The sequence below is a fragment of the Geotrypetes seraphini genome, chromosome 17 (genome assembly GCF_902459505.1).
Source record: "Geotrypetes seraphini chromosome 17, aGeoSer1.1, whole genome shotgun sequence".
Classification (NCBI taxonomy): Eukaryota; Metazoa; Chordata; class Amphibia; order Gymnophiona; family Dermophiidae; genus Geotrypetes; species Geotrypetes seraphini.
The window spans coordinates 37,485,787-37,506,510 of record NC_047100.1 but is presented as its reverse complement, the minus strand read 5'-3'; the positions used below and the strand labels follow the sequence as shown (position 1 = coordinate 37,506,510).

General features: G+C 43.4%; 1 protein-coding gene across 2 annotated transcripts in view; it reads left to right on the top strand.

Moving 5' to 3' along the window:
* The window catches only part of STAB1 (stabilin 1), a 238,892-nt gene that overhangs the window by 62,292 nt on the left and 155,876 nt on the right, over positions 1–20,724 (top strand). For both annotated transcript variants that reach the window (XM_033926301.1, XM_033926300.1), the window contains exons 16-27: positions 204–257; positions 1,547–1,627; positions 4,051–4,209; positions 6,777–6,833; positions 8,335–8,424; positions 11,608–11,694; positions 14,785–14,896; positions 15,113–15,299; positions 15,637–15,730; positions 16,513–16,671; positions 19,112–19,207; positions 19,954–20,049. In XM_033926301.1, the coding sequence (XP_033782192.1) occupies positions 204–257; positions 1,547–1,627; positions 4,051–4,209; positions 6,777–6,833; positions 8,335–8,424; positions 11,608–11,694; positions 14,785–14,896; positions 15,113–15,299; positions 15,637–15,730; positions 16,513–16,671; positions 19,112–19,207; positions 19,954–20,049 (1,272 nt within the window). The remainder of the gene's footprint in view (positions 1–203; positions 258–1,546; positions 1,628–4,050; positions 4,210–6,776; positions 6,834–8,334; positions 8,425–11,607; positions 11,695–14,784; positions 14,897–15,112; positions 15,300–15,636; positions 15,731–16,512; positions 16,672–19,111; positions 19,208–19,953; positions 20,050–20,724) is intronic.

Sequence of the window (20,724 nt, the reverse complement as noted above, 5' to 3'; positions counted from 1 at the left end):
ATAAATATTTCCTTCTATTGGTTTTAAAAGTATTTTCCGGTAACTCCGAGTGTCCCCCTAATCCTTGTAGTTTTTGATGGAGTAAAAAAATGGATCCACTTGTACCCGTTCTGCACCATTTCAAATCTCGGTTTGATTTATTTCTCTTCCTCTGTTGTGGCAAATGTCCACGGAAACATTTAATCTCTCTTTTCTGCTTCTAGGGAAAAAATAAACTGCAAGAGCTAGTAAAGCATCATATCTACACCACAGCAGCCGTAAGAGATGCCTTTATTTCTTTCCAATAACTGTTACTCTTCAGCTCTGTCATTGATTGAAATTGTGGAATTTCAAAAAGGATGCCTATTTTATAAAGTCTCTGTATTAGGGTATCCTAAGGTACCTTATAAGAAGAAAGCTACGTACAATAATTCAAAAGTAATTTCCTAATAATATCTATTCATAGATGTCAGACCATTGGAATCTGGCCAGTACCAAAAATATCCTTCTGGGTACAAAATGGCCTTTCAGTTCATTTAAATCATTAAATTTTTATCATTGAATTGTTATATATTTTCTAAATTCAACAAAATTGACTTATCTTCAAAGATCATAGGTAACATCCCTATGACTTATGAAGAACTGGAAAACCATTTTGTACCTGGAAGAATGTTATAGGTACTGGCCAGAATCTGATGGTCTATGAATAGATGATATTTGGGAAATTAGTTTTGAATTATTTAAAAAAGGCAGCACAGGTGCCTATGCGCGTTCTATAAAATATCCACCCTGAAACGGTCATAGTAGTTTGCAAATGTTCATGCACAAAGTTACAATTGCTCTAAAAGTGGGAGTCTCCAATGGGATTGTTGGTGCCTGTTGCAAGGTGGTTCCTGGTGCCTGTCAGAGGGGTAGGGGGTTTGTTGGAAGCCAGAGGCATTAGTGACGGGGGTGGGAAGGTGTTTTGGATGTTAGGTGCAGGGGATCTGGGGAATTCTTCTTAGCAGCATTGCTGATAGCATAGATACACCCACACTATCAGCAATGCAGAAGATGTGGTAAATGCCTGCAACTTTGTAGTACATTTTGCAAGTAACCCGCAGTAACTACAAAACTTCAGTAAACAGGCCCCTACATTATTATGGATGTAAAATAAACCATTGTTATATATAAAATACTTGTCTGTAGTATTTTAGATTGTTAAATTGGCGTGGGGAAGTGAGACCAATGCCGGATAAACTTCTACGGATTGTGCCCTATATAGGACAACACAGATCAGGATGAGGTGGAGTGTATTTTGATGGCAACTCCAGTAGTTAGGAAGTAGAGATAGTGCAAGGCAGACTTTTTAATGGTCTGAGCCCTGAAAATGGCAAGGATGGATCAGGTTCAAGTATGCATATTTTATGTATCTCAGTAGGGAGGGGAAGATATCGTAAAATGGAACTTAGCAAGTAAGATGTTGTAATAATACTATTGGATTATTGGTTCACTAACACTTTGATAATGAATGTGACTGTGGGGCTGATTAGATGGAGGTCTTTATTTGCCATCATTCATTTCACAGGTGACGGTGGACAAGCTACTTTCAATACCCCAAATTTTGACCATGGCTAATGAAGTAGTGACTATCAATGTTACAGAGGATGTAAGTGCTGTACTGATTTTAGCTCCAGCTTAAATCTGTCTATCTTTCAGGAGCTGTTAAGAGGATTTAGGTGCTGATTTCATTTCTCCAACTGTTTTCATGATACAGTTACTGTGATTAGACTGCACTGATCATGGTCAGAATGGGAAGGAGGGTCCATATTGGTCCTATACATTATGCTATTGAGAATGACTAGAACCTAATACTGATCAGCTCATTTTCAAAAGGAAAACATTGTCAAGCAGTAGAAAAATCAGGCTTATGTATGGTTTTTGCTGTCTCCCCAATTTGTGATACAGACAAAAAAAAAGAATAAATTAAAAAAAAGCATAGAAAATCAACCAAGTATTGAATGAAGGAGGTACTTTTATTTGACACATGGATATTCTAATTTCATTTCATTAGCAATGTATATATCACATTAAACCTGCTGAGCCAGGCTCTGAGCAATATACGAGTAAAAGTCCTGTGCTCATCTTCCAGAGGTCATGGGGTTCAAATCCCAGCACATATTTTAATTGTGGCATTCTACCTTGCAGGTGTATTTTGATGATCTCACAATGAGGTCAGCATTCTGCAGCTGCATACCTCCATTTGCAATGAAGTAGAAGCCATGCTAATGTCTGTATCTATTTTTTTCAGTTTTTAAGCTTTTGCAAATGAAGTTATGTATGCGATCTATATATTTTTTCATGTGCTTTCCTTACTTTCAGTAATGAGCTGATTGGAGCACTGTTTAGTCAGAAAAAAAGGTTGGCTTTTTAGCAAGAAACCTAAAGCTGTGTTTTTTTTTCATATGCTTCAGTTAATGGATGTTTTCTTCTAATTAGCAAATAACTTTGTTCACAAAAATAGAAGGTTTTGCATGCAATATATCTGTTTTGATGTGCCCTGTTTATGTGGTGCCTTATTAAATGTATTTTGAGCTTAATAAAGCAAAAACAAAAACCCAGAGAGCTATTTAACAGATCGCATTAAGGGCATCCAAACTGTGCCTAAGTTCTGTCCATAGAACTCATGTCTATCTGAAGCCCAAACTATGCTCAAAAGAAGATCTCCTTTACAAAGCCTATAGGACCTAGTTTTACAATTGCTATGCAACTTTCTAGCTCATTGTATAGCACACTGGTTAAACCTACAGCCTTCTACCCTTCATGCTGCTGGTTCAAATTCCACTCACTCTCTCTGACGGAAGAGAAATAAATGAAAGCATTAAACAGATCCAACTTCCAGTATCACAATTATAATGAAAAACACCATAAAATCACTATTCTAATAACGTCATAATAATAATAAAATATTACATTAAGAGCATTGTGCGGACTCTCACCTAAAACCCGATTCTCTAAAGGATGTTTAAAAGTTGAACTTCTAAACAGTGCTGAGCATCGCTGAGCACAATTCTACAAAGGACGCCTATCTGGGACGTCCAAACTACGCCTAACTGTAGACGTGCTTTACAGAATCAGGGCCTAAGTGTCTATCTCATTACATAATGAAAAACTTTTTTCTTTTCTATGGGAAATTGTTTATTGAAAGCTTCTATACCACTGCTAATGACTGGAGGAGTCAATTCAGAGCAGTTTAAGTAAACTTTGTAATGGTGTTACAATAAATGAGATTCTGTAAAGGTGTTACAATACTGAGCTTGTGTTTCCTGGAATGGTTTCAATACAGACATTATCAAACCATGATCAATACTTGTGCTTTTGTAAAGGTGTTTCAATACAATTAGCATTTTCTGGGTTTTTTCTCTTAAACCATAATCAGTCCTCTTTTTTATTTCCACCTATAATATATAATCAATCTACCTGCTTATTCATACCTACTTGTACATTTCTTTATAAAAATATATGATATATTTATTTATATTATAGCTTCTTATACATATATACATCCATATTTAGTGATAAATCCCTGAAAGTGCAAAGATGGAACTTACCTGACCATATTGGCTTGAGGCATGTTTATATTAAATGCCTTTCATTAAAGCATCATAGCCTTGTTTTACAAAAGAATAAAGGGAAAACAAAAAATGTACTAGACGGAAACATTGAAAGTAGACCATAGAGACACATAAGAATATATAGAATTGCAATTTAACTTTTAGGGAACATCCAAGCTAAAGAATATTCATGTTTGGTGTTCTTTCAGTCTAGTATTAACTACTTGAAGAGTTGAATGTTTGAGGCTTACGTTGTCTTCCTGTATTTACTGAAATGTTTGCTGAATAGTCACCCATTTGAAAAAAACAACATATGGAATCGAAACATGATGTATTCCTGCAGCCCAACAAATATGATTTCTGGTTTCAGCTTATTTCTGTACAATTGGTTCTGGTTAGATGATTGTGTTTTTTTTTGCTCTTTGTGACCTATGATGAGACGGTGTAACCTAAGCAGTATTTTGTTTACCTGAGATAGGGCAGAATTCTCTTGGGAGATTTGGGAATGCCCATAACTGGAAGAGATATTGTTGCATCCAATGGCATCATTCATATTCTGGATGGTGTTCTCATTCCTTCCTCCATTGTCCCTATCCTGCCTCATCGATGTGATGAAGTCCAGCACAAGGTTTTCATGGTAAGTCATCTTATAGCTTTGCAAGCCAGAGATGTTTCTGTAATTTTATAGCAATGGCAAAACTCTTCTGGGGGCGTTCCAGCCTATTGGAATGCAAATTCTCCAAAGGAGTCTACATTCCAAAAGAGGTCTCAATTTTGACTTCTAAATCCTGTCTAAAATGGGGCTACGCATGTACAATCATGTGATAAAATTAGGACACCCCTTTCTTAAGAAATTTCACATATCGATGTCAAATCTTTTTTTAAAAATTTATCTCTGGAAAAGAAAGTGATGTAATTGCAGGTAAACAACAAAAATTTCCTTGATTTACTCATGAAACAAAAGTTATCCATAAAAATGTGTATTCTAACTGTGGAATAAATTTGCCCTCCCCCCCCACAAGAACATAAAAATTGCCGCTACTGGGTCAGACCAGTGGTCCATCGTGCCCAGCAGTCCGCTCCCATAGCCCAAAGACCAATGCCCTAACTGAGACTAGCCTTACCTGCGTACATTCTGGTTCAGCAGGAACTTTGTCTTGAATCCCTGGAGGGTGTTTACCCCTATAACAGCCTCCGGAAGAGCGTTCCAGTTTTCTACCACTCTCTGGGTGAAAAAGAACTTCCTTACATTTGTAGGAATCTATCCCCTTTTAACTTCAGAGATGCCCTCTCGTTCTCCCTACCTTGGAGAGTGTGAACAGTCTGTCTTTTTCTACAAAGTCTATTCCCTTCATTGTCTTGAATGTTTCGATCATGTCCCCTCTCAGTCTCCTCTTTTCAAGGAAGAAGAGGCCCAGTTTCTCTAATCTCTCACTGTACAGCAACTCCTCCAGCCCCTTAACCATTTTAGTTGATCTCTGGACCCTTTCAAGTGGCACTATGTCCTTCTTCATGTACATAGAAACATAGAAGATGACGGCAGATAAGGGCCATAGCCCATCAGGTCTGCCCATTCCACTGACCCACCCCCAAGTCTACTATCCTAGGAATCCCACTCCTGGTGACAGCTTCCCTTGGCTTAACCCTCTAAGGGATCCCACATGGGCATCCCATTTGCTCTTAAATTCTTGCACGCTGTTTGCCTCGATCACCTGCACCGGGAGCTCGTTCCAAGGATCAACCACTCTCTCGGTGAAGAAATATTTCCTGGTGTCGCCATGAAATTTCCCGCCCCTGAGTTTGAGCGGATGCCCTCTTGTGGCTGAGGGTCCTTTGAGAAAGAGAATCTCTTCTTCCAGCTCGATACAGCCGGTATTATACTTAAACGTCTCGATCATGTCTCCTCTCTCCCTACGTTACTTGAGTGAGTACAGCCGCAAATTTTTCAGCCTTTCCTCATACGATAGATCCTTGAGCCCCGAGACCATCCTGGTGGCCATCCGTTGCACCGACTGTACTCTCAGCACATCTTTTCGGTAGTGTGGCCTCCAGAATTGCACACAAGTGCTGGATGCAGTACTCCAGGTGGGGGTGTACCATGGCCTGGTACAGCGGCATGATAACCTTCTCTGATCTGTTTGTGATCTCCCTTCTTAATCATTCCTAGCATTCTGTTTGCCCTTTTTGCCGCTGCTGCCCATTGCACGGACGGCTTCATTGACTTGTCTACCAGTACTCCCAAGTCTCTTTCCTGGCGGGTCTCTCCCAAGTACTGTACCGGACATCCTGTATTCGTGTATAAGATTTTTGTTACCGACGTGCATCACCTTACACTTATCCATGTTAAACCTCATTTGCCATTTCGCGGCCCCTTTTCTTGAGCGTATTTATGTCACGTTGCAGGTCTTCGCAATCCTTTTGTATCTTCACTACTCTGAATAACTTTGTATTTTCTGCAAATTTAATCACCTCGCTTGTTGTACCAATTTCCAGGTTGTTTATAAATATGTCCTAGCACCGAACCCTGCGTCACTCCACTCGTGACGCTTTTCCAGCAAAATATTGTAACGTCTAATCATTGTTTTCCCCTATAAACATGCACATCCGGGAAGGGGGAGGTTGGGGTCTGATAGGATAATAAATTTAGATATATTGAATTGAGGGTCAATATAGAAATTTTATATGTTGGACATTGTGATTGTTTAGGAGGGAGGGGGGATTAATTCTGAAATAGATATTATTAGAATATTAAGTGTGGTATTGAAGTAAAAAATGTTGTATTTATTGTTACAGTTATTGTAAGTTTTGAAAATAATAAAGAATTGGGGGAAAAAATTGATCTGAGTGTTCCACAGCCTCTTTTCCTAGGTATTCATTTGTAGTTGAGTTATTGGAAATTCAATAAATATTAAATAGTAACAAAAAAGAGGCCCCCATTGCTAGATACATTACCTGTTCAATACCTCCTAGTAAATGTATAACTTCTTTTGAACATCAGCTGGAATAAATCTACACTTAAATCAAGTTCAGCAAATGAGAATGGTACACTGGTGCTGTTTTAATGTTTTCTTTCCTGGTTTAAGGCTTCCAGACTCTTGCATTTTGTCTGTGCCTACAAGAACAAGGAACCAGGCTATGGTGGGTGGGATCTTAGCCTCTCAGATATACTGTTGTTTCATATTCCTTGGGTTCATTCATCTGCAGGGTCCGTGTGGTCACTGTGATTCCATTCCTCCCTGTCCCTCCACCAGCATAGATACCGTAAGTACTTATTTTGTATAAAAATTATAATAGACTGAAAATTCTGCCTGTAACTCATAGCACAGACCATTAGAGTGTGGGCACATCGGCAGGCATCCATGGGAAATTCAGTAGCTTTACTGGAAATTACTGTTAACTCACCACAAACTTCACGTAATGCACTGTGGATTTCTGTCGGGTTTTTGCCACGTAGAGTTTCAATCTTAATGTACGACCTCTGATCGTCAACAGATGCAGTACCCGAGACACCTGCAGCCTCCATTTCCCACACTTGTCACAGCCACACTATGTACACTACAGAGCTCCTAAGCACACGCCCTGACTCCAGATTTTAATCACCTTACGTCTGTCCCACCTCACCAACCTCCAGGGCCTGATTTTGGAAATGCTATAGTGTGTCAATCACCAATAGACACCGCATTCAGAATCACTTCTATTTTTAGTACAGATGTCTTAAATGTAGGCCAGTGTTCTACAAGCCTACATTTAAGGCATCTGACTTGCGCCTAGGCACACCTACTGATGCCCAAGGCCACTTCCAGTATAAACCATGCCTATGCCTTAGGTGTCCATAGGCATGCCTAGTTGCTTCCTTAGGTGGCCCCAGTGGTGTAGCAAGAGTGAGAGGCACCCGGGACAGTGGTGGCTCTCCCAGCCCTCATATCTGCCCCCACGAACCTCCTTCAGCTTCTTCCGCAATCCCTCCAGCTGCGTGCACCCTCCTCGCTCCTTCCCTGATCTCAGCTGCCACGTGTCCCCTTCCCTTCCCCCATATCTCTAGTTGAAGTTGTTGCTCATGGCAGTCAACAACATGCTCCTCACAACCCTGTCGGCTCTTCCTCAGACATCATTTCCTATGTGTGGCACCCAGAAGTGATATCAGCAGGAGAGCCAACGAGATCACGAAGAGCATCATGTTGACCCCATGAACAACAACTTCAATTAGAGGTATGGGGGAAGGGGGGTGCGTGCATGGAGGGGAGGAATGGGAAGAGGCAGGGGGGTGGAGAGGAGGATGGGGGCTGGTGCCCCCAACCAACATGGCACCCAGGGCGGACCGCCCCTCTCACATCTCTCTTACTACGCCACTGGGTGGCCTGATTGGTCCATTTGAAGGCAGTAGAATGCCTACTGCCGCCTACAATTGGGACACCATTTGGAGAATCAGGTCCTGAATATACAGGCCTAATTTTGCCCACATCGGACAGTGCTGTCAAAAATGTTGATTGCCATGGGCCGAATATTGGCCAGAATATGTTTTGGTGAAGCTGGCCTACCGTATAAATCAGACTCCTATGCAGACTAGGGCACTAAGATGTTAGTCAATCTGCTTTGGTAATGCATTTTCAAAATGGCTGTTGGAGGTCTAAGATCTATCTAAAGTTGAACCTTTGATAAGCTCCTTTATTTTTCCCCTTCCCCAAGACCTTCATCTCTACAAAGTCTGACCTGTATGTGCAGGACTATTGCTACAGATTAACTCCTGTTTTCTGCTCTGTAGAATATGACATTTAGTGGATGTACCTACTTAGCAGAGATCTTCCATGTCCGTCAACTAGGTTGTGCCAGATACTGCAACCAAACTTCTTTTGTAAGTATTTGAAAGCAAACATTTCCCTGTGCTCTGTGCCATATCATTTTATGGTTATCCTAAATGAAATCTGGCTGAGGTTGATACTAATGAAGTTCTGACTAGAGAGTTGCGCGGGGACAGAAATCCCACCCGTCCCCACCCGTCCCCGCCAAAATCCCACCCATCCCCACCCGTCCCCGTGAGGAATCCCTCCGTCCCCACCCGTCCCCGTGAGGAATCCCTCCGTCCCCACCCGTCCCCGCGAGGAATCCCCTCCGTCCCCACCCGTCCCCGCGAGGAATCCCCTCCGTCCCCACCCGTCCCCGCGAGGAATCCCCTCCGTCACCATCCTTCCCTATAAACTTCAGAAATAGTTATTTTATTTAATTATGCTACTGAATTAAAGGCTCTGGTAGAGACCCATTTACAAATAAGCAAAGAGACTATTAATTTGGAAATATTAATTGGGAAGAATACATACTTTGTAAATGGGTTTCTACCAGAACCTCTAATGTAAATATAAAATATAAATACTCAGCTGATGAGAACCCACAAACTGTCAGCTGAGGACTTCCTTTGCAGTTGGCCTGGGGTCCCTTTTGCCAAGCTTGGCAGGCAGCAGTAGCGTCCCTGAGTCACAGATGCTGGCACCTCAGTGGCTCATGGATGCTGCCAGCGACTGCTGCGCTTGGTGGAGGGGAGTTCTGACCATCTCTAGAGGAGGTCCTCTGCTGGCGGTGCTTGGGGATCCCCACCAGTCACAGCAAGGGCCAACAAGTACTTCAACACTGTAGAAATAAAACCAGAAATGCATTTCCTTTTCTTTTGAACACAAAACAAAGATATCTGCCATATACATTTCCCAAGGCAGATGACTCTATGCAATGTCACCTCGGTAACAAAATACAAAAATAGACAAATACACCCCCTCCCTTTTTACTAAACCACAATAGTAGGTTTTAGCACAGGGAGTTACGCTGAATGCCTCGCGCTGCTCTCAATGCTCATAGGCTCCCTGCGCTAAAAAACAATATTGCGGTTTAGTAAAAGGGAGCCATAGTGCAAAATATAGACAGCAGATATAAATTCTCAAAACAGACACATTTTGATCACTAAATTGAAAATAAAATCATTTTTCCTACCTTTGCTGTTTGGTGATTTCATGAGTCTCTGGTTGCACTTTCTTCTTCTGACTGTGCATCCAATCTTTCTTCCTTTCTTTCAGCCTCCTGTATGTTTCCTCTCCTCCAGACCTCATTCTCTCCCCCAACTTTTTCTTTCTGTCTCCCTGTTCCCCCTTCTTTCTGTCTCTCTGTCTGCCCCCTTTCTTTCTTTCTCCGTGCCCTCCCCCAAGCCACTCGGTTTGCTGCCACCGCCATCGGGGAATAGTCCCCAAGCCACCGCTGTCCCAAGCTTTCCCTGCAGAAGCGTCGCGCTGACCAGCATTCCGCTCCCGGACGTCAATTCTGACGTAGGAGAGGAAGTTCCGGGCCAACAAGGCATTTCTCCTCATTCCATCCAGCCTGAGCCCCATCTCTCCTTGATCCAGCATTTCCCTTCTGTGTCTGTCAGAATTACCATTCCACCTATTTTCCAGCATCACCCTTCTTTGTGTCCATCTCACCTATATCCCTATCTCACCACTTTTTCAGAATCTTCATTTGTCTCTGTCCTTGTCTTTACCCCATATTCACCATTTGCCCTTTCAATGTCTTTATCTCCCCCCCCCCACACACACTTTTTCAGCATTACTTCTATGTCTCTATTTCACCTCCTCTTCATGTCCCCTCTGTATCTCTATCCTTATTCAGAAGGTCCTGCTTACCCTTTCTCTTCTTTGTGTCACTATCTCCATTTTCAGCTTTCCCCCTTTTTCCTTTGTTAATGCACCCTGTAGCCAGAATCTTTCCACCCTCTCTCCACTCCGGCCCAGCCCAGTATGAAATATTTCCTTTTGTTTCTCTCCCCTCTCTCTTCTCCTCCCTCACCCACGAGTCCTGCATCTGGCCCTCTCCCTTCTACCTGCACCTGGCAACACCCCCCTGCTCCGCGGCTCTCTTAAGCAACTCGTCAGCAGCGGTGATCAAGACAAGCTGCCGACATCGAGGCCTTCCCTCTACGAGTCCCACCTTTGTGGAAAAAGGAAGTTGAAACAAGCGGGACTCGCAGAGGGTAGGCCCCGACGCCAGAAGCTTGTGTCGATCGTTGCTGCTAAGTTGCCGAAGAGAGCCGCAGGTAGAAGGGAGAGGGAGATAGGAAGGCTGTAGAAGCTCCGGAGCATGACACCGAACCCGGCCAGGATGATTTCTTTTTCAGGCTGCTGCTGCCGCTGCCATCCCCCACCCGAAATGACAAAAAACAGCCTAATGCCCGCGTCGGGAAATAGCCATGCTGAGCAGTGAGCTCAGCACGTACACAGATGAAAGCCTTGCTTGCTGATTGGTCCGGCGGCACGGTGGGGCGGGGCCGCCGGACCAATCAGCAAGCAAGGCTTTCATCTGTGTACGTGCTGAGCTCACTGCTCAACATGGCTATTTCCCGACGCGACGCCAGACTTGCATCGCCAGAATTTAGGTAGGTTGTTTTCATCCCCGTGGGAGTCCCGTGGGCAAGGGGGCGTCCCCGTGGGAGTCCCGTGGGTCAGGGGGGCATCCCCGTGGGAGTCCCGTGGGCCAGGGGGCGTCCCCGTGGGAGTCCCGTGGGCCAGGGGGGGAACCCGCGGGATCCCCGCGGGACCCGCGGGATCCCCGCGATCCCCGTTCCCGTGCAGACCTCTAGTTCTGACTTGTACATCTCTCAGTGAATTGATTTCATTTCAAATCATTTCCCTCCTTAATAAGCTAGTGGCTGCTTAGTGAACATGATAGGCTTTTCATCTCCAACCTTGGACATAGTAAAGAACATAAGAATAGCCACACGGAGGTCAGACCAATGGTTTATCTAGTTTCCTGTTTCTAATAGTGGCCAGCATTATCAAGCTGTGGTACTAAGAATACTTGCAGGTTCCTGAATCCCATGTTAAATCAAGGTGCAATAAAAACTCACCGTTGACAGCACCTTTATAATTTTGCCCTAAGTGAGGTAACCTGCGAGTGTAGGATCTCAGGATTTCTAAGGACACTGCTTTAAGCCAGGGATTGCCCAGTCAGAGTGGCATGTATTCTGTAGACTCTCCCAGTAACGGAAATTGTCTCTTTGTAGAAACCTGGTTGCTGCAAAGGATTTTTTGGTCCTGACTGCAAACCATGCCCTGGTGGATTCTCTAATCCGTGTTTTGGCCGAGGAACTGTAAGTGCCCTCTTTTCTGTTTTCCTAAGATCTCTAGTCTTTTTTCCAATGTTGTAAATGAATCATATATGGTTCCTAGAACTATTCCATGTAAAGGAAGAGTAGTCTAATGGTTAGAGCTGTAGACTGAACCAGGGAAGCCAGGGTTTAAATCTCTCACTACATTTCCTTGTGATCTTGAGCAAGTCACTTAACCCCTCGTTGCCTCCGGTCCATACCTAGATTGTAAGTCCTCTGGGGATAGGAAAATGCCTGCTGTACCTGAATTTAACTCATCTTAATCTACTGTGAAAGCAGAGTTTTTATGTACTCATACAGGACGGGGTCACTATGGTTCCACCCTACAGTGGTCATGTAGCTATATCCATTTTATCAGCCATGCAGCATATAAAAAGGCATCATTGAAAATAGTACATCCCCCCCATGAGGTAACATTTCTTCCCTCAGACCGCCAGACCTCACATTGTTCTGCCCTCAGGCCCCCAAAGTACCAAATCATATCAAGTCCCTGTGATAGATGTCACCATCACAAAGTGTAAAGCTCACCATGGTTCTTCCAGGAGTTGATATCAGCTATTCATAATACATTTTTATTGTATTAACCATTAAAAGAGAATGGGACTGATATTCAGCCAGTCTCGCTCTCAGTGGGTTAAAGCCTGTTCCTGGCGCTGAACCTGGAAATTCAATGTCATGCTATTTCTATGAATGCCATTGAATTTCCAGTCTCACTTTTGGCTGCCAGGACTTAACCAGTTAATCTGATTTATAGCGCTAACGGGTTAAATTTATAGCGGTTAAAGATAGGCCTAATAAACCGTTAATGTCAATGCAGGATATCAGCTCTAACCAGCTATATTGTGCAATATAGCCAGTTAGCTACTATGCATTAACAGTGAATATTCAGCAGAGGTAACTCCGTCCCTTCTACCTTGCTGCACCCAGTGGCATGCGATGAGGGCTTTCAGGGACTTCAGTGAATCCCCAGCTCTACAGTCTTGCTTTTTAATTTTTTGGTTTTGTTTACTTTTTTTGATGTAGTTTGATTTCTTGAGTAGGCAGCCTTCTCAACCAGGACTGTAGAACTGGGGATTCTCCAAACTCCCCTTAAGGCCCTGATAGTACTGATCTGAATTTGATTGGCTGAGCAGCAGCTGCATGTTGCCTGCTCAACCAATAAAATTCAGAGCAGGGCCTTTAGGGAGTGGGGTGAATCCCCAGAAGGCCCTGACCACACGCCACTAGCTGCATTGTATGTTTGGAGCAAACAGCTTGACTCGATACGTTAGGCTCCATCTTTGACACCAATATCTGTATTATCATTCCCTCTGTAATTCCCCCACCTGAGCACAGTATATTGATGTACCTTCTTGTCTAGTTTGTCTGTCTTGACTAGATTGTAAGCTCTTTCGAGCAGGGACTGTCTCTTCTGTGCTATAGAAATGATTAGTAGTAGTGGGTATAACAAGTTATCTCCCGCTGAATATTCAGGGATAGCCAACTATATGCATAGAAACATAATAATAATAATTTTATTCTTATATACCGCCAAAGCCATGGAAGTTCGAGGCAGTTTACAACAAGAAGCGCTGGACAATCAGTGAAGAGGTTACAATCAAAGTCAACAATACAATCTTACATAAAGAAATGGAAAGCTATATAGTTCTTAAGGTTACTGGTTGAATTAGCAGAGCTGTATAGATTCTTAGTTTACAAATTGATTGAACAAACTCGTTTTTACCAATTTTCTAAATTTGAAGTAGGATGAGAGCGTGATAACGTTACTAAGCCAATCGTTCCATTTGTCTGCCTGGAAGGCAAGAGTTCTGTCCAAGAATCTTTTGTAGTGGCAGGCCTTTATTGTCGGGTGATGGCAGATAAAGGCCAAATGGCCCATCTAGTCTGATCATTTTGAATATCGGAGGGAGTATGACCTTTAAATTAAGTATTGCCTAAGGAAACCAAAGGTCTCATTTTGAGAAGCCCAGTTCAAAAACATTCTTTCTTTTTCCAGCTGGAGTTCTGTCTGTTATATTGTCATGAAGTTCAGTGCCAAAGCAGTTGACAATTAGAAATGACCACTGTCTCTTTAAATGTTGCCAACTATTAAAAGGGAGCACCCTGTCCCAGTCGTCAAGATTAGTTGTGGTTCCAGCAGGTGCAGTAAATTGTGGACCCTAGCAGCATAACATAACATAACATCGTACTTCTTAATCGCGTAACCATAAGTTCAACACGGTTTACATAAGTACATAAGAATTGCCGCTGCTGGGTCAGACCTGTGGTCCATCGTGTCCAGCAGTCCGTTCACACGGCGGCCCCCAGGTCGAAGACCTGTGCCCTAACTGAGACCAGCCCTACCTGCGTTCGTTCTGGTTCAGCAAGAACTTGTCCAACCTTGTCTTGAATCCCTGGAGCGTGTTTTCCCAAAAGATTTTAAACAATTTAATGATGGCAAGAAAAATTATTTGACCAAGTATTTTGAAAAAAAGGTAAGTTTTCAACTGAGTTCTAAAATGTTTATAAGAACAAGCTCCAAGCAATAGCGATCGAAATTCTCTAGTGTGAGAAGCTGCTTCAAATGCTAGAGTGTGGTGGAAAAGTACGTGGCATAGTGAGGGTGAAAGGCGCCTGGTGTGGTGGCAACCCTCCCCTGCCCTCTTCCCTGCCCCCCCCCCCACCACCCACATCTGCTCCTTCCCCACCCCTTCTTGTCACGCACCCCTTCCTTTCCCCCCGGTACCTCTTTAATGTTCCGGGCACAAGAAGAAACCCCTACCTGCTGCTTGCACCAATGTTGGCTCTTCCTCTTCCTAGGCGCGGGTCCAGGAAGTGGCATCAGAGGAAGAGCCAACTCTGTCGCAAGCAGCAGAATGTGGCTGCTGCTCGTGCTAGGAGCATTAAAGAGGTACAGGGGAAGGGAAGGAGTGCACACACGCAGTAGAAGGGGGCAGGGAAGGAGAGGAGGACATGTGCCGGCACCCCCACCAAGATGGTACCCTTCCCTGCCCTCCCCCTATTCAGATTGGACTGGCATTCCCTTTAACGCTTACCACTGCTGATTCTTTAATTTTCTTGCTTTCTTTTCAGTGTGCTGATGGGATGCATGCAAATGGCAGCTGTATTTGCTTCAAGAATTTCACAGGCCTGGCCTGTCACATCTGTACAAACCCAAACAAGCACGGAGACAAATGTGATGCAGGTGAGTAATTGCTCTCTAGAATGACAGATTCCCAGAGCGATTCCAAGATAGATTAGTCCAGTCCCACTGGTATATTAAGCATTAGGCAATGTCAAGGAATGCTAGTCCCATGGTCAGAAACTAGATCCCTGGAGATTTTCATATGCCCCGCCCTTTGGTGGCAGTGCTAAATGCATCTAACAATAGCTGAGTTTTTCCTCTGTGTGCATCTGATAGATTGCCAGTGCGTACATGGAGTCTGTGATAATAGACCAGGAAGTCGAGGGGTGTGTCGGCCTGATTCTTGCAAAGCTGGATACACAGGAGAATTCTGTGACAGAAGAGCAGAACCTTGTGGCCCATCTACCTTATCCCTTTATTGCCATCAGCATGCTGTCTGCATGTCTAGCGGACCCTCCGTAAGGTAAAGGATGGTATCTCCATGACGAGTATATATTCACATCAAGGAGTGGAGGCCTGACTTGGTGGTTAGAGCAGTGGGTTGCGAACCAGGGAAGCTAAGGTTCAACTCCCTATGGTCCTTGGACAAGTCACTTCACTCTTCTTGGCCCGATTCTATAAATGGCGCCTAAAAGGTAGACGCTGAGTGGTGCGGTGCGAAGCTCTGGTAAAGGAGAGATTAATATAGTTTGAAGAGATCAAGTAGGCCAAGTTTGTGTAATCTGTGTGTTAGTAGCAAGTGCTTGATAGTAAAGGTTGTACAAAGAAGAAGATAAGTCAATGTTTGTTTTCCATTATAGATGTTCCTGTGCAAATGGATATGAGGGAAATGGTTTCTCCTGTCAACCCATAGATTCGTGCAGGAAGCCTGAGAGAGGCGGTTGCTCTATAAATGTAAGTTCGGAAGATTAGCCTGCAAAGGCCGCGGTTGGCAAGCAATTAGGGCTGAGCATGTGTAGTGATGATGTTGTACCACTGAAAGGAGCAGTTATTTTATAAGGATTCCATCTTCCACTCGGGAGCTGTGACAGCCCAGCCAGATTTCATTCCCCTTGGTATATGATTTCAATTGTACCTCTTCTTGTCTTGTAGTGATGACTTTGGGCCACTGAAGGAAATGTCCCCCAATTAAAGCTGGCATTGGCAGTCCCTTCCACCCATTAAACCTTGGCCTCCAAACTCCAGGCTTCTTGGAGCCCCACTGGTAGCCTTCCAGCATACCGCTCACTTTCCAATGCTGACACCATTGTGTCTGTGTAACTTTGGACTCCTGTATTGAATCCCTTAAAGGCTTTGCCTAAACTCATCAGAGTAAGTTCTAGGTAGAGATCCTTTTTTTTTTTTGGGGGGGGGAGGAATCTTGTTCTCCTTCTCCCTGAGTGGGGTGGAATTTGGAGGCCAGGGTTTGGTGGGTGAAAGGAATGGCCACACCAGCTTTTCATGGGGGTCGTTTCCTTCAATGGCCCCAAATCATCACTGAAGTAGAGTGAAATCCGGCTGAGCTGTCTCAGCAAATCAGAGGAAGATGGAATACCTGTAAAATAATTGCCCCTGTCTGGACTAGAATGCCATAATTATTTACTTCTGTAATGTCAGTTCTTGACTGATAACCCCACAAGTCGTATCTGCAACTGGAATCTGTCCACAGAACAATTAGATTTTGCTTCTCTTTTTAGGCTGTGTGTACTGCTACAGGTCCTGGTACTGCCACCTGTCAGTGTAATGAAGGCTGGACGGGGGATGGACAAGTTTGTGTCCCTATAGACAACTGTGCTTCAGAAGGCAGAGGAGGCTGTCATATCAATGCAGAATGCATTTTTGTTCAGCCTGGACAGGTAGTGTTTGCCTAGAATAATAATAATGAACACGCTTGCTACGAGGCAAAAATGTTTGATGGTTTTTTGATTCATCCTTTTTGCTTTTTGTTGTTCATTCTCTTCACTTTTCTTCTCCTGTTTTCTTTTTTTTTCACTATCTCCATCTCCTTTCCCTTCTCTTCCGGCTGCTTTGTATTTCTAAGTGATTGAGAGCAGGGCAAGCTCAAGGGATAGTGGCACCCTGATGCCCCCCATCACATCACTTGTGATGCCTCTCCTTTCTCCTCCCCTACCGACCAGATTGGCATCTCGCCCTCTCTTGGGCCAGCACCTCCCCTACTATTGGTCCAGTTTCTCTTTCTCCCTTCTCTGTCCCTCTTCCGTAGGTCCGGCACTGCTCTCTCACTTCTCTCGCCCTCCTATGCACCTGTAAACTTTGTCGGTTGCTGGTTGTGGCAGCAGCAGCATGTCAGGCTGCCTTCAGCCAGCCCCTTGGTCTCCTCTCTACCACATTCTGCCCCTAGCAAATTGCATCAGAGGAATCAGGAGAAGCCTGTCATACTGTTGCTGCTGCCGCCATCAGTCAATGTAAACTTTACAGTACTGCAGGGGAGTGAGAGAGTGTCAGACCTGCAGAGAGGGGGAGGGAAGAAGGAAAGATACCAGATTGGGTGGGGTAGTAGATTTAAAACAAACTGGAGAAAATATTTCTTCACACAACGTGTGAATTCGTTGCCGTTGAATGTGGTGAAATCACTTAGGTTAGCAGGGTTTAAAAAAGGCTTGGATAATTTCATAAAAGAGAAGTCCATAGGCCATTATTGAGATGGCTTGGGGAAATCCACTGCTTATTTCAATAATGGCCTATGGACTTCTCTTTTAGGAAATTATCCAAGCCTTTTTTTGCATAAAATCTGTGGTACTACTTGGGATCTAGCTAGGTACTTGGGACCTGGGTTGGCCACTGTTGGAAGCAGGATACTGGGCTTCATGGACCTTTGGTCTGTCCCAGCATGGCAACATGTTCTTAAGGCTTAAGGAGGAGAGACAGCTTAATCTGTAGACCAGGTGAAGTCAGTGGCTGGATATTTTGACGCCCATAATCACTGGCGCCCTGGACCACACTCTCGCCTAATCCAATGATTAGGCCCTGGATGTGAACCATGAATACACAATCACTTTGCTTCCTCATTAGCCCTATCTGATACTCAAACCAACTCAAATGAATGACCTTTTTCTCATAGTCGCCTGATTACTGGAGGAGTGTTACTATAACATTGTCAGAGCACATAGGCAGGAATGCAGTGCTGAGTAGTTAACATTTTCCCTTAATAATACAATTGAAATGATGGGATAGGGATGGGGAGGTTTCTGATTCTTTATTAAATGTTTGGATTAATAGGAAAGATTATATTGTATAATATATGTGAATGCATATGATATGGGAGGGATAGGAGGGAGGGGGTTATAATTTAATTCATTTAAGTTGATTGTAATAGAATATCAAGTGATGTTTTTAAGTTCAAATGTTATTTCTTGATACACTTGTTGTAAGATGAAAAAATGAATAAAGATTTTTTTTTTTTAAAAAAAGAATGCAATGCTGATTAAAAAAGAACAAGCTTCTGAGCTCCCACTAACCAACGCTGTGACCGTATGAAATATACAAAAATAATTGAAAGTGGCAGTTGGAGGAGAGTGTGGTGCAGTGGTTAAAGCTACGGCCTCAGCATCCGGAGGTTGTAGGTTCAAAGCCCGCGCTGCTCCCTGTGACCCTGGCCAAGTCACCTAATCCTCCACTGTCCCAGGTACCATTAGAGCAGTGGTCTCCAACTCAAACCCTTTGCAGGGCCGCATTTTGGATTGGTAGGTACTTAGAGGGCCTCAGAAAAAAAATAGTTAATGTCTTATTAAAGAAATGACCGTTTTGCATGAGGTAGAACTCTTTCCTTTTGGCTAAGTCTTAATAATAATATTGTCATTTCTAGCTAAAGAGACAGATGATCGAGAAACTGTTTTATTTTACTTTTGTGATTATGAGAAACATATCGAGGGCCTCAAAATAGGACCTGGCGAGCCGTGAGTTTGAGACCACTGCATTAGATAGATTGTGAGCCCACCGGGACAGATAGGGAAAATCCTTTAAGTACCTGTGTGTAAACTGCTTTGAGTGTGGCTTTAAAACTTCCAAAAGGCAGTATACAAATCCCAATATGTATTTTCAGAAGAATGAGTGAGGCTGAGGGGGGAGTGGTAACGTTATCAATATGGGCTGCCATTACGACTTGTTACATTACTGTTAATGGCAGTTATTAGTAAATGGGCCTCATTGCATTAAATGGGGCCTGTACTAAAATAGCGCGTTAATGGTAAAATATGTCTGAAGGATAGCTCATGTTGATAACTAGACTGCTAATAGTGTTCAGTCCTTAATAATCTGTTCCCTTTCTCCCTTCAGAACACGTGCACATGTAAGGCAAGCTATGCTGGGGATGGGATTTTGTGTGACCCTGTGAACCCATGCCTGGAAAATAACGGTGGCTGCCATGATCTGGTAAGTAAGGCAAAGACATATGAAATGTGCCAGTAGAAAAGCTCATCCTCTCCATGTTAACTTCTAATCACTTGCACTGATGAGAAATGCGGCATGCTTGTGATCTGAACAGCATTCAGTTGCTTATCTGTTGTCACGTGTAAATGTGACGGAATAACCAGAATTTTTAGGGATATATATATATATGTAGGGTTGCCAGATTTTACTCCTGTAAAATCCAGACCCATAGCCAATCCGAAGACTTCTAAATTTAATATATGAGAGTTCACTACGAAATTCTAATGGCAACGAATTCCTTAGAGAAGGCACAGAAGCAAAAAAGACAGAATTACATGTAGAGGTTAATCTCACTAAGTGGACTGGAGGTAAAGATAATTGATGACCATTAGTGGAACGTAAATTTCTAACTGGTCTATATGGGATCAAAAGATTGGCTAAATATTCTGGTTGCCTTGTCTGTAATGCTTTGAAAGAGTAGAAAATCATTTCAAAAATAGTAATATGCAGTTCTCCAAGTTTTATTAAAAATTTGATTAAATGATTTACATTAGAAATAATATTTACAAAGAGGCCATAAAAACAATACTTATTATCTTTATTTAAACTGCAATTTTAGCCACTTGGTCCTGTTACCTTACAGAATACTGATACCCAAGGGCAGGGGATCTGAGCACCTCATTTTCACCCAGGGGGTCATTCAGGATAGAAAACAAAAATACTCCCATTGTATTTCGTATTTCTTACAGGCTGAATGTAAATTCCTTGGAGGGGGTGAGAGGATCTGTGTTTGTCCTGATGGTTTTGAAGGCAATGGAATGGCATGCTATGGAGATGTTCTAGCGGTAAGTGAAATCGGAAAATTCAACTTTGTGGTTGTTTATTGACTCTTTCATGAGATGAGGGACAGTTTTTACATAAGCAACAAGTATTTTATCTGTATTAATGGGCTGTTGAAAATTGCCCTTCCTCGGTGTGCCTTCTCCCAGAACACACGGACCTTTAGCTAGGTTGAGAGGAGTTGCTTCCAGGGGTGTTTAAAAGGATGCACATATATGGTATATTTCAAATTTTCAAGCATACTTTCCCAGCAGAGGTGTAGCGAGGGCGATGGCGCCCAGCATCATCGCGCTGTGTGTCTCTCCCCACTCTTCTCCACTGCTTGGGCACCCCCCTCCCCCCACTGTTCTCCACGTACCTCTTGAAATGTTCACCAGCGCAAGCAGCTCCTTCCATCGGCTGCTTGCACCTGCCTCAGCTTCCTTCTGACGTCACATCCTGGGCCTGTGGCCAGGAAGTGATGTCGGAAGGGAGCCAATGCCGGAGCAAGCAGTAAGTGGAAGATGCTGTTTGCACTGGTGAACATTTAAAGAGGGATGTAGGGGCAGAGAAGAGGTGCTGGTGCTCTCTGCGGAGACGGTGCCCAAGGCGATCTGCTGCCACCTCCTTATTATTCCACTGTTTCCCGGCAAAATCTGAGACAAGTTGAGGAAAATCACCAATAGTTCCACAGGAAAAAC